General features: G+C 49.5%; 1 protein-coding gene across 1 annotated transcript in view; it reads right to left on the reverse strand.

Moving 5' to 3' along the window:
* The window catches only part of TLL2 (tolloid like 2), a 91,931-nt gene extending 79,133 nt beyond the window's left edge, over window positions 1-12,798 (reverse strand). The window contains exon 1 of the mRNA XM_084903539.1: window positions 12,423-12,798. Within this exon, the coding sequence (XP_084759665.1) occupies window positions 12,423-12,579 (157 nt within the window). The 5' untranslated portion in view covers window positions 12,580-12,798. The remainder of the gene's footprint in view (window positions 1-12,422) is intronic.
* Window positions 12,799-16,566: the final 3,768 nt, after the last annotated feature.

The raw sequence follows: 16,566 nt of genomic DNA on the forward strand, positions 1-16,566 counted from the left end.
GAGAGGGATAAAGAGTTAGAAACATCGATGGGAGAGGAACATCAACCAGCTGCCTCCTGCACGCCCCCTACCGGGGATGTGCCCACAACCAAGGTACATGCCCTTGACCAGAATCGAACCTGGGACCTTCCAGTCCACATACTGCCGCTCTATCCACTGAGCCAAACCGGTTTCGGCAAAGTTATTCTTTTTATACTCACTCTCCACCCTCTCTGTTCCACTCTGCCCAGGAAGGCTGAGCCTGTGACTACATTCTCTATTTCCCTCTGGCTTCTCCTTGAGTCAACCAGGAGGAGACTGGCAGGCCAGAGGGAAGAGGAAAAAGAGAGGCAGGCAATTCTTCCCTGCTTTGGTGCTGTGTCCCAGCACTGCCCTCAGAAAAGGTTGCAGCTTCTGTGACACTGCTCCCTCCCCGGTCCCTTCCACCACAGGGGTAGCTTGCTGGTCTAGTCTGTTCCCCTTACCCTGCCTCTGTAAGGAGACCCTTCCTTAAGGTTTCTTCCTCTGAAACATCTGGGGTAAAGTGTGCTTCCTGCTGGGACCCTGGCTCCAAGAGCCGTTCTAAGAAAAGTCTCCCATGACTTTCATAGCTAACTGGAAAGATGGGATTCAAATGGGTAAAGTGAATGGCTGCTTTGGCCTAAGATGACACTTTTCACTGCTTACTTCCAGCAGAATGTGACTCACTGCTCTCTCACACCTGCTGCATTCCCGCCGCCTGAGCTCACATGGCCTCTGCTCAGTCCCGGAGAGAAGGGTACAGTTTAGGTCCTGAAGGCCAGAAGCTTCCTGGGCTCTAATTTTGCATCTTATATGCCTGATTCCGGGCCCAGGCACATCTCATAAGCCCTAATATCTCCATTATTGTGGAATGTGGAGTGACCTCCCGTTGAGCCGTCAGTCAGCAGTGCAATTCTGTGTGACTCATTCTGAAGACCGAGGCCCACCGGAGACCCTCAGCAGTGCAGAGTGGGAAGACACAGCAGGTGGAGAGCAAAGGGGACCTGGGATCTACCTCCAGCCAGGCCAGCTGCTATCCACTTGACCTTGGATAAGAAACCACCCCTCCCAGGCCCTCAGGGTTCTCACAGGAAACATAAAAAACTCACTCCCAAGGGTTTCTTCCAACGCTAACATTCTACAAGATTTACTCTAAGACCTTACTTTGGGTATCTCGTTAACGTTTAGTTAATGATAATGGGCCTATCACCATTATGAGAAAATTTTTTTGCAAAGATATAGCAAGTTTAGTCCACGGTGGAAGAGATTGCATTCCGCCCACCAATACCTTTCTGCCCTTCTTCCAAAATAACAGGACCTCTGATTTCCAGTCCCAGGCCTTCCTGAAGAAAGATTTCCCAGAATCCCACACAACTATCTGTGCCATGTGACTGAGTCCTGGCCAATAAGATGAAAGCTGAAGTGACAAATGGCATTTCCTGGGAAACACTTCTCACGTACTCTTTGCCCCCTTTTCTTTTCCATGCCTTCTACGTATAGACGGTGTTTGTGATGGTTTAAGCTCTGATTACCATCTTGGACCATGAAGACAAGGTCTCAACCTTGGGACCTTGAAGGAGATTGGATCTTGTGGAGCGGAATTACCTTACTGGGCCTCCACTGAAGACCTCCGGACCCATGTGAGGAAGAAACTTCTAGCTTTTCTAAGCCAGTGTTCCAGCTATTGACTCTCAGCTCTAAATCTACCCTTCTTTGCCATGCTTTACAATGCTAGAGTTGGACCCTAGAAACATTTCTCCTTTGCTCTGCCAGTAGAGGGCACTAGAGAGAGGGTACTGTAAGAGGAAGGGGCTTCTCTTAATGGTTCTGCTGGTGTTCAAGAAACTCCCTGGTGCCCACCCTCCAAAGTTTTGTCCAATGGGCAATTCCTGGCTCATCAGCCTTTTCCTGCAGCATCTCTGTGAACGTCTCCAACCTCCAGTGGGCACAGCCACACCTTCTCCTATGAAGTTAGAATTTCAGCCCACTTCGGGGGGGAGGGGGATGGCTCTTCCATGTTTATTCCTTCCCTAGTAGTTGCTCCCTATAGCTGCTATTTCTGTTGTCTTTAGAGTTTGCCCACCTCCTTTAGTAATCAATCCCATTTTGCTAGTTAATAACCCTTTATATTAAAATTTTAAATTACTGGTGTGGTTTCAGTCTCCCAGCTGGACTCTAAAGGACACAGCCCAATAGCTTGGGTCCATTACTAGCAATTTAACCTCCGCTTAACTGGCACAGCCATGCGATGGTCTCCAGGTAAAAGGGAATGGTATGGCACTAAAGAAGCTTTCTCCTTTTCCAAAATCTCTCCAAAATGCATTTGTGACGAAATGACATATATAACAGGCAAAAAGTTGAAGTCCCTAATATTTAAGAGTTTCCTACAAACACTTTAACAAATGAACATCTAATTAGAAAACAAAAGAGCATGAACAGGAAGGGCAGGAGGACATCACATAATAGGAAATGAACACATCAAAAGAAATGCAAATGGTCAAAACATATTTTTTAAAATTTCAAATCATTTGAAAAAGACATACAATTATAATACAAATGTGAATTAAAAAATAGCAAAATATTTTTCTCTTATTAAACCAACAAAGACTTTTTTGATTTTTTAAAAATTTTATTTTATTTTTCCCATTAGCATCTTATCCCCTCTATATCCTCTTCTACCTCCACCTCACCTCCCTGGCCCCACAATCACCACACTGTTGTTCATGTACATAAGTTCGTTCTCTCTCTCTCTTTCTATCTTCTCTCCCACCTTTCCTCCCTTTCTCTCTCTCTTTTTTGCTCATTTTCTCAGTCCCTCCATCCCCCCAACACCCCTCCCACCACCAGAGCTGTCTACCTCCTCTCACCATACTGTTGTTCATGTACATGAGTTCTCTCTCTCTCTCCCTCCCTCTCCCTCTCCCTCTCCCTCTCCCCCTCTCTCTCTTCTATTTTCTCTCCCACCTTCCCTCCCTCCCTTTCTCTCTCTCTTTTTTTGCTCAGTTGCTCAGTCCCTCCATCCCCTCAATACCTATCCCATCATCAGAGCTGTCTGCCTCCTCTCTATCTATGAGTCTGTCTCCAACCAGCAAAGACTTTTAAAAGTAGAATACAAAATGTTAATCTTAATGGGCATGCAAAAGAATAAAAAATATTTAAAGGGAACTTTAAAAGAAGAATCAAAAGTCCTAAAAGCATCTATATTGATGCTTCCCCCGCCCCATCCCCCCAGCAGTTTTGTGTGTAGATGACCTTCTAGTTCATAGAAATTTTTTCTAAAGAAATAATTTAAAATACATAAAAATCTAGTCCTGACTGGTTTGGCTCAGTGGATAGAGTGTTGGCCTGTGGACTGAAGGGTCCCAGGTTTGATTCAAATCAAGGGCATGTGCCTTGGTTGCGGGCACATCCCCAGTGGAGGGTGTGCAGGAGGCAGCTGATCGATGTTTCTCTCTCATAGATGTTTCTCTCTATCTCTCTCCTTTCCTCTCTGTAAAAAATCAATAAAATGTATTTTATTTTAAATATATAAAAATCTAGTAATAAGAATGACTTCAGCATCATCCTATCTAATAAAGAGGGAATATGCTAATTGACCCTCAGGCTGTCACAAAGATGGTGGTGCCCACAGCCAATAAGGAGGGATATGCTAATTGACTGCCACACCCTCAAAAGTGTCAGCACCCACAGCCACAAAATGGTAGCACCCAGTACCCTCAGCCCCACCAGGGCGGCAGGCCCAGCTTCTCTGTGTGCCTGCCTCTGGAATCCCCCAGTTCCCTCAGCCCCCAGCCACCTAGGGCCGACCCAAGACACAGGCAAGTCTTGGATGGTGGCTGCTCAGCCACCCAGGGCTGCCCAAGGGTCAGATAACCAGGGCCGACTGAGGCTTGTGCTGGGGGGTCGTCTTCCCCTGATCACCAGGGGTGTGATGGGGGGTCGCCTTCCCATGATCGCCAGGTCACCTCCCACCCCTGAGGGCTCCCAGACGGAGCAGGCCAGGCTGAGGGACCCCCCTCTAGCATATGAATTTTCATGCACTGAGCCTCTAGTTATTTATAAAAGCAAAAGAATAGGACTGGGGAGGGGATATGTCCAACAACAGAGGAGTGATTATGGTGCCTCTATACAATGGTATACAAAACCATTTACGGTAACTAATATTGATGTCATATATGTACATTTATTACATAAGCATCTTTATCATCATAAAGAGAGGTTCATAGTACTAAGAGAAAGGAATACAAACAGGTTCAAAGTGGTATATATGGCATTTTTAAAAATAGAAACATGCATAACAAAATGTTAACAATTATCCCAGGCGAAGGAATTACTAGACACTTTTACTCTTGCTCTCTGTTTTCTAACTGCTCTCCAGTGGGTGTGTCTTAGCTGTGTAGTTGAAAGAAATTATATGTTAAAAAGATAATGTCCCTTTTCTGCCCATCTCAAGGGCACCCCAGTGCTTCCTGAGTATGTCTTAATGAACTAACTCATTTGTGTTTCAAAGATGACTTTTCGACACAGCTCACCCTGGGATCTCTCTCCCCTATTCCCTTCCCTTCTATTCTCAAGGCCATGGCCCAAGTCTGGTCCTCATACTCCTAGGCCTAGAGCTCCTGGTGGTCTTCCTACTTCCTGCCTCTACAAATCCCAAGCATCATAGGTCTTCATTATCACAGTCCTCTGCTCAAAGACCATCAATATTTCTTAAGGGATGGTTCAAATGTTTTTATTGATTTCAGGGGGAGGAAGAGGGAGAGAGGGAGGGAGGAAGGGAAGGAGGGAAGAAGAGAGAGAGAGAGAGAGAGAGAGAGAGAGAGAGAGAGAGAGAGAGAGAGAGAGAGAAATATTAATGATGAGAGAGAATCTTTACTGGCTGCCTCCTGCATGCCCCCTACTGGGAATCTAGCCTACAAGTCAGACATGTGGCCTGACTGGGAATTGAAAGGTGACCTCCTAGTTCATGGGTCAATGCTCAACCACTGAGCTACACTGGCCTGTACCAAGCCTCTTTCTTTCTTTTTTCTTTTTTTAAAATATATTTTTATTGATTTCAAAGAGGAAGGGAGAGGGAGAGAGAATCATTGATTGGCTGCCTTCTGCATGCCCCATACTGGATATTGAGCCCCCAACCCAGGCATGTGCCCTGACAGGGAATCAAACCATGACTCCTGGTTCATAGGTCAATGCTCAACCACTGAGTCATGACGGCTGGGCCCAAGCCTCTTTCAATCATGTCAATACTACTCTGCAGAGTAAACCAAGGTAAATCACCAGCTCTAGACACGTCACAACTACTCCTGCTGCTTCACTGGGACTCACACTGTTTCTTCTACCTGAAATGCCTTCCCCTGCATCCTACCTTCTCCACATCCCATCCATTCTTCCAGGACAAGCTCAGGAGGGTTTACCAGCCTCCTCACCAGGAAGCCTTCCTTGATTGCCTTACGGTGATTGCTACCTTTTCTGAATACCTATGTGATCTCATGTTTTCACTTGACAAATGGTAGCTGAGCACCCTCATGTGCCAGGTACTGTGCTGGTGTCTGGGAAGCCAAATGAGTCTAGTTTTCTCCCCTTGGAACTTGCATCTAATGTCGTGACAGACATTGAGCAAGTAATCACACCAGAGACTGAACCCGTGATGGACTGTAAAAAGTGCCAGTCAGGGAGACGGACGTGATGAAAAATTTAAGAGAAGAGACCTGATTAAAATCAGGGCTCAGGCAGGCCTCAGCGGGAAAGGACATGAAAGCCGAGTCCTGGAGGATGAGCTGGAGGTGACCAGGGGGACAGTCCGGAGGCCTTTCCAGGCAGGGGGAGAACCTGTGAGAGATGGAGCATGGTGGGTACGGGGAGGAGGCTGGGTGGATAGGAGGCACAGGGTTGGCTGTTACCCTCATCCCAAGAGCAATGGGAAGTCATTGCTGGGTCCTAAGCAGGTTGGATTCTGCAAACATGATCAGAAGTTAGTCTCAAAAAGATCCCTCTGCCTGCAACATAGAAAACAGACTGCAGAAGGCAAGAGGAGTTGTAGTAGCCCAAATAAGGGCTAGTGGGGACCCGGCTGGTGTGGCTCAGTGGTTGAGCCTCAACCCATGAACCAAGAGGTCACTGGTTTGATTTCCAGTCAGGACTCATGCTGGATTGTGGGCTTGACCTTCAGTAGGGGGCATGCAGGAGGCAGCAGATCGATATTTCTATCTCTTCCTTCTTCTCTCTCTAAAAATCAATTAAAAACATATTAAAAGAGCTGGCAGGGACCTAGATCCAATAGTGGCAGTGAAGATGGAGAGAAGTGGATTGACTCAATTTTGGAAGCAGAATAGGCAAAACCTGAATTGGTCTGCATGAGACGGGGAGGGAGATACAGGTGCCCATACAGGATGGTGCTTGGGCTTCTGTTTGAAGCAGCTAGGGGGACTCTGGTACCACCTGGTACCTCACCACAGAGCCCAGCCCTCCATGGGCCACCGCAGACTCTGTGCCCAGGAGGAGGGCAGGGAAACAAGTGCCAGCTCAGCAGGAAGAGGAACGGACCCAGGGGCCCAAAAAAAGAGTTAAGGAGGAAGGCAGCCGCTCCTGTGGGAAACCGGCTCCCTAAGGACTCCCCTCCATTCAAGGCCGGCAACCCAGGTGGGAAGAAGAGGAGGAAGCTCGGTGCAGATCGCAGGATGAGCTGGGAGATACGTGGCCCCGCTGGCGGAGCAGGCAAGGACTCGGGGGTGAACATCCACACTCAAGTGCCTGTGCGGGCGAGCTTGAGAATATTTATTAGTCATCCACAGGGGTAGTTAGAGGATGGCGTGATCACAGCTAGGTCTGCAACCAATCAGCAGGGGAGCTCCGTTCCCGTTGCTATGTATGCATCCAGGCAGAACTGCATCCTGAGCGGGCTGAGAGGATACCACGGGAAGCCTGCCTGTACGCATTTGGTTTATCTGTCATCCTCTCCCTGCTACATGGATGAGAGCAAACAAGCAAATTATCGCTTGCCACAAGCTGTGGATTCCAAGAGAACTCTCTGTAGCCCTGAAAGGGAGAGATAAGCACACACAGGCCCCTGAGAGAGTACCACATACAGGGAACTTCTTAAACGAGGAACAATAATAGGACTAATAATAATGCCGGCAAGGAGAAGAATTAATGGCTACTTGCTGAACACCTCATGTTCACTGCCCCAATTCATCCTCAAACAAATCTATTCGGTGGGTTTTAATATCATTCTCAAACTGAGGCAAAGAGGTTAAGACACTTAGTCAAAACCACACGGGCAGTGAGGATAGACAGGCTTCATGCCACAGGCTGCCGGATGCCAAAAACAGTCTCTTAGCAGGATGTTTTATTGCTTCTATCTCCCTGGCTGGCACCCACCCAGGGACCCCTTGGGAAACGTTGGCCATATAAGACCTGACATCCATGCACTGAAAAAGGGACAGAGAAACAGAGAGGGGTGCAGGTGCATGGTGACACCCTGAATTAGTCATGTGTTCTCCCCTATGCAATGGGACTAAGAGCATGCGAAGGCCAGAATTGCTTCGTTGCTGTAGGAGTCCTAGCCACGGATAAAGACAGAGGGAGGGAGGAGGTTGGGTGATGGTGCTCTGGGGAGGAAGTGCAGGAACATGCCCTTCCCGGGGGGCAGAGAGCAGATGCGTGCACTGTGTGTGGAAGGAGCCAGGAGAAGGGGAGTGGTTCCAGGGTTGGAGAGGCCGTGTGCTTAGGGGGGAGAACAGAGATTTGAGGCGTTGGTTCTGCCATGTACATGTTCAATGTCATGTACGGGTCCCAGGCCAGCTGCTCCCCTCTCAAGCACACAGACCACCGGCCTGCAGTGCCCACAGAATCACAGGAGCCCAGACCGTCTCCTGGCTGAGAGACCAAAGGAGGGAATAGAAGGAAAAAGGGCTTTGTAAACCATCAGGTGTCACCCAAAGCTCTCAGGCAAAGCTGCAATCAGGTAAAAAGGTAGAGATACGTGAGGATTCGTTATCATGTTCTTCCTCTTGGGAAATACATTGAGGGTTGAGAAGGAAAGGTTTGGGGGCCAATGAAGTTATAGTGTCTATTCAGATTGCTTGGCTAGGTCTCTGTGGCAAAAGAATGGGCCCTCCATCAAATGGGGAGCGGGCCCCCATCCGATCACACCTTAGCGGTTCGGAATCTGGAGGCCACAGGGAAGGGCCATTGGCTGAATAAAGTCTCCCGCCCAACACCATTCACACATCGCCAAATACAGCAAGTCCTCAAAAAATAAATGCATGAATTAAAAATAAAAAACAAATGCAATACGTCCTCACTTAATATCCTCGATAGTTCCTACAACATCTCATGAACATTTTATAACAAAGGGACCTTAAATGAAGCGGCATTATTTGAGGACCTGCTGCAGTCAGGGGCTGGCTTCTCATTGGGGCCGAGACACCCGGTTGGCTTGCAGGACATGGAATCTGCCACCCCAGCCTCACCGCAAGGCCAGTGAGAGGCATGGCAGATGCAGAGAGCTTGGGTTTTAGACCACAGTCTCTGGATACAGAGGAGCTATCTTCCCCGGCATTATAGGCCTTCAGTGGTTCAGATACTAGGTTGCCTGCCACTTAGAAACTTTGTTGGATTTGTATAGGACGATAATAATAAAAAATATCATTTACTGACTTTTTACCATGTTCCAGGCATTATTTGTTTTGTCTATATTCACTCATTTAATCTTTATCATAGCTCCCTGTGGCAGACATTAGTAGACACATTTTACAGACAAGGAAACTGAGATCTAGAAAGTGTAAGCAGATCCTGATGTGAACCTGAGCAGTTTGCCTCCAGAGTTCGCCCGTGTAGCCACTGGGCTCTCTCACAGGAATAGAAAGTGGTAGTGTGCACAGGATTCAATTTAACCTGCACACTTTTTACACAGCTAGTGAGTGTCTAGCACCGTATCAAGTGCCTTTCCTAGAACAGCAAGCCTGTGAAGTAGGAGTTTCTATTAACCACATTACAGGAAACTGAGGCTTTAAGAAAGAAGGATTGTTCAAGGTCTAACAGCTGGTAAGTGACAGCCGAGAAGGAAACCTCAGTCAGCCTGACTCCAAAGCTTGGGTAAAAAAAAAAAAAAAAAAAAAAAAAAAAAAAAAAAAAAAGGACTGAGGAGGAGCTAGATGCTCAAACAGCAACCATGTCTCAAGATGGCAGGCGTTCCATGAAAATGACTGAAAGCAGTGATCAGCAGAAGACCCAGAACTGACCACAGGAGGTGCTGAATGAGACAACCTGCTGATCCGGCTACACTCAGCTGCCATCAGGAGCATTTTCCAGCTGGAAGCTCCCAGGAACAGGGCTGAGGTCTGACAGCACCTGCGGCAGGACCGTGCACATCCAAGGAGCCAGCTCATCTGGAGATGGCTCTGTGGTCCAGCTACTGCCACATCCCTCCTCTCACCGCCTCTCACCGTGCTGGACAGAGGGTTAAAGGACACTCTCCCAACACACAGGGCTGGGCAGGAGGAAGAAGAAAAAATGGATTCTGCTGCTGTCAGAGTGGGGACCTGCCTTGGATGATACCTCTGAGGACTTTTCTGTCTGCAGAACTTGAGCTCTGACTACTGATGTGGCATCGGAAGTCAAAGGAGCATCAATGTCAGGCAGGTCTTGGCAAGAAGCTCAGGTTCTCCAAATGCAAACGGTACCTTCAAGGCTGCTTGTCTCCCCCCGGGACTGGGTCACAGGTCAATGGGGTATTGCTCTGGCTATTACTCAGCCCCTCATCCAAAAGGGGCCAATGTGTTTCCCTTCCTGGCCCCCCTCTCCAGACACTACCCACCCCAATGTGCGTCTAGGCCAGAGCTGGGACACATGTATGTTTCCTCCCCCAACACTGCCCTCACCCATCCTCATCTTCACTTACTTTTTTTTTTTAAATCTTTATTGAGTTATCAGTCACACACCATAAAATTCACCCTTCACTTATTTTTGAGACCCTGTTTACCAATAATTATCAGGTCCGAGTTCAAGAACCCCTAACTAATTACACGGAATGAAATCAATTGTTCATTTATTACAAAAATTCAAATTCCTCTATAGTATTTCAACAGGAAGTACTTGTGAACACCTGCTCTGTGTTATAACGTGCACTAGGGAACTGCCTGTTGTCCTTCCAGAAGGCTGTTCCCCAGACCAGGGAATTTCCACAGCCTTAGGCAGAGCGAGAGATGGGGCCTTTTCCCCAGATCTCCCTCGCTGTCGCCCTCTTCTGTCCACTCTTAGCATCAGCATAGCCCAGGGAGAGGCCAACCATGTGGGAGGATCAGAGATGGCTATGGGGGATGCGTGGAGCTGACAGAACCATCGGTCCCCTACTTTCCAGCCTTGCCTATCCATCCCATCTGTCTGTGAAGAGTCACAAAGCACGCACATCCTGGTGATCCAGCATTTCCTCCAAAATTCCTGGAGAAAAAATGAGGCCCAATAGGCAAACCTACCTCAAGGCTGAGACCAGGGACTGGGAGCTCTCCCAGGCAGATCTATGCCTCTCTCACCTGGACTTGCAGCACCCCGCATAACAGAGGTGCTCAATACATTCCTCAACAAGCTGATTGCGTCCCCAGCCCAGACTCCAGCTCCTCCTACCGGTTCACACATTCAAGTCGAGGATCGGACAGGTGCAGGAAGAAGCTGATCCACCCTCTTTAACCCCCATCCCGTTGTTGCAGCCTCAGTTTCCCTCTTCTCAAGTCAAGACCACCATTCCTACAGTGCTCCCGAGACCCGTGATGAACTGAGATGAACTCAGACAGGGCCATGCTACCGGCTGATATTCTCTCAAATTACCCTGGAACCTTTCCCACTCAGAAGCCCTGCAAGGTACAGCCATAGGTGGGTATTCTGGAGGAATCTTCCTACACTGTCAGAGCAAGCCCCTTACAGCTGGTTTGACCTTCCACTTTCCAAAGATTCTCAGGTCTCACCACCCCCTGGGTCCTCCAGCCTCCTGGTAACCTGATCTTTTCCAGATTTCAGCTAATTCCGACCTGCCCTGCGCCAGCTCAGACCACAACCACTGCGGTAGCAACACAAGTAATTACAGGGCCAACATCATTATTCCATTTGCGGAGAAGTTCCCCATAAATCATCTGAGTCCGCCTATAATTACTGTTCCCAGTTTATTGATTTTTTTTTTTTTTCTAGAGAGAGAGGGGAAGGGAGAGGGATAGAAACAGCAATGAGAGATTCATTGGCTGCCTCCTGCATGCCCCCTACTGGGGATCGAGCCCACCTCAGCGTGAGCCCTGACCAGGAATCGATCCTGTGACTTCTTGGCCCACGGAAAAATGTTCAACCGCTGAGCCACACCAGCAGGGCTCCTGTCCCCAGTTAAGAGATTAAGAGAACTGAGTTTCCAGGGAGTGAAGACCTGGGCCACTGGCCCATGGCACCTGCCCTTCTGCGGATGAAGGCAGCCTCTTCCCTCTATTGACTCATGGCTGCAGGCGCCACAGCAAAGGGCCAGGCCATGCCCAGAGGGAAACACCCCTATCCTGGGCCTCGAGCCCATTCTCTACCGGGCACGTGAATACCCCCGTCCCAGCCGGGCATTGCCTCAGATCCATCGGTTCTTTGGGAAATGAGCCTGGTCGCCTCTGGGACGGTCCTTTCCGCGATTCCAGCTTGGAAGCTGCGCCCCTCGGGGCACACGAGCCGGTGGGTGGCCGGTGGGGAGAGGGAGCGGCATCGTCCCCGCGGCCGCGGTCTGCGCCAGAGGCTCCGCGCGCCCCGGGGCGCCGCTCCCCGCGGGATTGCGGCACCTGCCGGCTTCCACCCCTCCCTCCCCGCGGGGCGACCCCGGCCCGGATCGCACGGAGGGGCCACGGGGAAGTGACCCAGCGGCAATTCGAGTCACGCACATTCTCCGTCCGTTCCTTTGCCCGCTGGGAAGCTCTTCGGCTTCTAAACATTCTCTCCTCAGGACGAACCACAAAGATGTAGGAAAACTTTGCGCAAAACTTACAAACGGGTGCAATCGGAGCAGGCGGCGACTGCACCTGAGCCCGGGAACGCCGCCCCTGCCCCGCCCGCCGCTCCGCTCCGCTCCGCTCCGCTCCGGCCGCGCGTCCGGCGGGGCCCGCGCCGACCACCTGGCTGTCAGGCGGCACCGGAGCCCGCGCCCGCCCGGCCCCAGCGCCCTGAGGCCGCGGGCACCCGCCCTGATCCCCTCGATTCGCTTCGGAAACGCTCCGGCGGCCGCCGCCCCGAGCGCACGGCACACCGTGTCCCCGGGGCATTGTTTCCCGGGGCGCCCGGGGCCTCGGGGAGGGGAGGGGAGCGGAGGGCAGACCCGCCCCACAGACGGCCCGCAGGCTGGCCCACCGCCTCATTTGCATTTCAAAGGCAAACTTCTGCCGGACTTGCCCGCGGCCCGCCGCACCTACCGGCTTTGCACGGGTCGTGGTAAGGTTCCAGCTGCGGCTCCGCGCCCTCTGCGCCCTCCAGCGCCGAGGAGTCCGGGGCCGCGTCCGCGCGCCCCCCGAGCAGCAGCAGCAGCAGCAGCAGCGGCCCGAGGGCCCCGACAGCGGTCGCCCCGGGCATGGTCGCGAGGGACCGGCGGGGACCGGGGAGGTGCGTGCGCGCAAAGCTGGACGGAGGCGAGGACCGGTCCGCGGGGTCGGGTCGGCGGCCGCCGGGCTCGGGGCTCACGCGCGCGCGCCCAGCATGGCTCTGCGCGGAGCGAGCGGGACGCGGCGCCCGGACCGCGTCGGGGACCCGAGGAAGCCGCCGCCCGGAGGTGCTTGCCCAGCGGCCGGGGCTGCGGCGGCTGGCGGCGGCGGTGGCGGTGGCGGCTGTGGTTGGAACAGTGGCCGCTCCGCCCCTCTCCGCCCGGGCTGGACCACAGGGCCCTCGCCAGGGGCCCCGGGCAGCCAATCACTCGGACGCCCGAGGCGAAGCCCCTCCTCTTCCCGGCACCTCCGCAACTTCGGAGGAAGATGCTGAAGGCAAGGACCCTGGGTCCCCGGTGCTCCCACAGGAGAACGCCGGGTTGGATTCGCTCACTCACTTTACAACTCCCCAGTGCACACGTGGGCCGAGGCACGCAGCAGTGGCTAGAGGAGCCCGTTCCCCTACCCGCTGCTCTCAGACAGTCGTTCCTCTGCAGGCATGAAGTCAGTCTTCTCTCGAGTCGCTTTCAGTGCAGGAAAAAATAGAGGATTTCCCTCTCACCCACGAAGGGGTGCTTTCTGCAGCGCCCACCTAACCTAGTGGCTTGGGGAAGGATAATTTAAAATGACTGGTTTCCCCTCTGACTGACCCTATCCTTTAATAAAAACAGCCTAAGATGCTTCATACGGGCAAAATGATTGACAAATGAACAGCTATACGGTGCTATTTGTGTTAAATTACAGGCGTATTTTATTAAATAAGCCATTCACCATTAACTTGATGGAATAAAAATGACCAATTTCTAAAGTCTGGGTGTTTTGTTTTTGGTTTGTTGTTTTTTTTTTTTTTTTGCCAATTAAAAGCATATGCCCAAATAATTTAGAATAATCAAGAGATATTTGAAACCCACTCCTGTGTTGTCCCTTAAATGTAAGAATTGTCAGAACTGAGCTATTTTGATTTATAGACGTAAAAAGTATTACCATGAGGCTTTGCAAAGACCCTTTTATGCAAGCAAAATTGCCCTAATCAAGAAGTAAAAACACACCAAATGTGTACAGACTTTCAGCATCATGCCCAGAACAACCTTTTGTCATTTAAACTGTAAGCAGAAAAATAGACTGAATTTCCCTTTTGGGTTTTCACAGGGTTTTGCAGCCTCTGATGACAAAATAGTCGACAGGGAGCCCAAAGCTTGGCTTTACACAGGACTCTTAAGTTTCCTGCATTATGATCTCCTTCTCCTCTAATAACTAGGATAACAAGTCCTTCAAACCAGTGAAGGGTTAAGCTAACCACTGGGAGGGTGCTATGGAATATTTTGTTCTGGCCCTTAGAAATTAATACAAGTGACCCTGCTTCAGGCCATCAGTGTTCTTCAAGGAAGCACATACTGGATGGAGCTAGATTGGGCAAGATCTGGCTAGGAACTGACAGGCGGAAGGAATTTGGGGGGAAACGGATGCCACCAAATGGCAGGAAAGACCAAGTGGCCATTAAACGGGCAATAGGTGTGGGAGGGGGTTGGATGGCATTTCTGCCTGAAGGCTGGAAGGAGTCAAACCCAACGCCATAGTTCTCTGCCTCCAACCCAGTGAAGGTCACCACCTGTCAGTAGACAAGTCCACTGTCAACATCTAAACGGCCCAACAAACTTCTCTGACACTTCCAGGTCTCCAGATGGCACTGGGCAAACAGCCAGCTGGCTTCCTTAGCCGGGAACTCCGCTGGGAAAGACTCCAGGAGACCTGTTGTGCCAGCACTGAGGCTGTGAGCTTTTATTGCCTCTAATCCCCACCTGGTGAGTAGCTGCTAGGTCTTCCCACCAGCACTTTGTCCAAAAGTCTTGAGGACACTGGTGCTCCTGGGCGACCAAACTGCAGTGTTATGTCAGAAGCCCTGTTTAGATGCTCCTTTTGCTATCAACCAATATCAACAAAATACTTGGATCATAGGTTAGATAGGAACAGTTGAAAAGGGATGATTAATATCTTTTCATTTTTAAAAATATATATATATATTTATTGATTTTTTACAGAGAGGAAGAGAGAGGGATAGTTAAAAACATCGATGAGAATCATCGATTAGCTGCCTCTTGCACACCCCCTACTGGGGATGTGCCCGAAACCAAGGTACATGCCCTTGACCAGAATCGAACCTGGGACCTTTCGGTCCACAGGCCGAAACTCTATCCACTGAGCCAAACCAGTTTCGGCTCTTTTCATTTCTATAGTTCCTGATTTCACTCACCATTTTGTATAAGTTTAAAATAAAAATTTCTTTCATTTAAACCCCATGAAAAAACTAGAGGTAGGTTTAAAATAAAATGCTTCATGATCTAAAGATGCCCAGCTCTGTTCCATTAAGTTCACATTTAGGGGCTTCCTCCCCCATTGCTCCTAATTGTGCAGAAAATCTGCAAGTGGCTGTACCAGAAGCTTTTCCCTGTTTAGTCTTCCACCCAGCTCATTCCATCTACACCCTATACGCAGAGTGGCCCACTTCTTTGCAGCAGCACAAAGCCCTCCATGTCTACCATGTTCTGATAGGCCACCTTCTCATTCTGCTCTCCAGGCCACTGCACACATCATCATCTCCTCCGAGGCAGAGGCAGGGAACAGAGCTCCAGAGAGAAGGGTACTCATCTGCTGTCACATTACTGATCACTGAGAAGGTACTTTGGAGTTCTTCGGAGGCGGTAATGAAAAAGTACAGCCCATCATAGCTACCAGCATTTAGCAGCCTTTATCAGGGCTCCTCATGGGGCACACCAGGCCTCCATTAAACATCAGGCCTTGCTTTCCCTACTCCAGCCTTGGCCCTTGCCACCTTATTGCATTAACCACCTTGTAGTCATCCTCATAAGGCCTTCTGCTTTGCATCTCTCTGCTGGGGACAACTTGATAACCACACAGCTTGCATCTTCATGCCAACATCTATTAAATCAGCCGTCACACTTATAACACTTACCTATTTATGTCTGTCTGATCCTTCTGGCATATAACCTGCAGCAGACCTGTCTGACCAACTCCACTGGGAACCAACTTTTATTTATCACTCTCTAGACCCTTCATTCCTTTCCATGACCTTCAAGGTTAAGTCCTATAATCTTAGTGGCTTAGACTGAACTACTAAGAATAACCATAACATTGGCCAGGTAAAATGTTACATCAACTTCTCCCTACAACCACCTCCTCCATTTTTTTTTAATTTGAAATTCCTATTACTGTACCTTAACAATTAAACCTTTGAGAAGAAGTACAAATACATGTGTAGATTACATTAGAATTGATGGACTCCACATATACCAAAGGCCTATTCCACCCTTTTTCTATGTTAAACTGTAAATTAACCATTTGATAAAAGTTCTCACGTTGAAATCTAGAAGCTGGTTTTATAACAGATCCCCTATTCCCCTAGTTTTCCAACCAGATTAAAACTGTTCACTAAAGTGATCAAAATTAATCCAAATTTGTGCCAACTTAAACTATTTAGCAATAGGAATTATCAAGTACAGGTGTTGACTGAGGTAGCTAATAAAATCAGGGGGAGGAAAAAACCAGAGTTGACAACAATTTAAATAACTAATTAAGATGAGATGAAAAAAGTACAGCCCATCCGGCATGGCTCAGTGGTTGGGAGTCGAACCATGAACCAGGAGGTCACTCATTCAGTTCTCAGTCAGGGCCTGGGCCCGGTTTGCATCCCCAGTAGGGGCGTGCAGGAGCCAGCCAATCAATGGTTCTCTCTCATTATTGGTGTTTCTACCTCTCACTTTTTCTTCCTCTCTGAAATGAGTAAAAATATATTTTAAAAATATATTTAGAAAAGTACAAACACACCAGGAGAAATTAGCCACTGATTTTGATGTAGTAGAGAATCCCTTCCATCGATATAGAACACTCATTTTCAGTGTGA

The sequence above is a fragment of the Pipistrellus hanaki genome (assembly GCF_964339955.1).
Source record: "Pipistrellus hanaki genome assembly, chromosome: 14".
In the NCBI taxonomy this organism is placed as follows: Eukaryota; Metazoa; Chordata; class Mammalia; order Chiroptera; family Vespertilionidae; genus Pipistrellus; species Pipistrellus hanaki.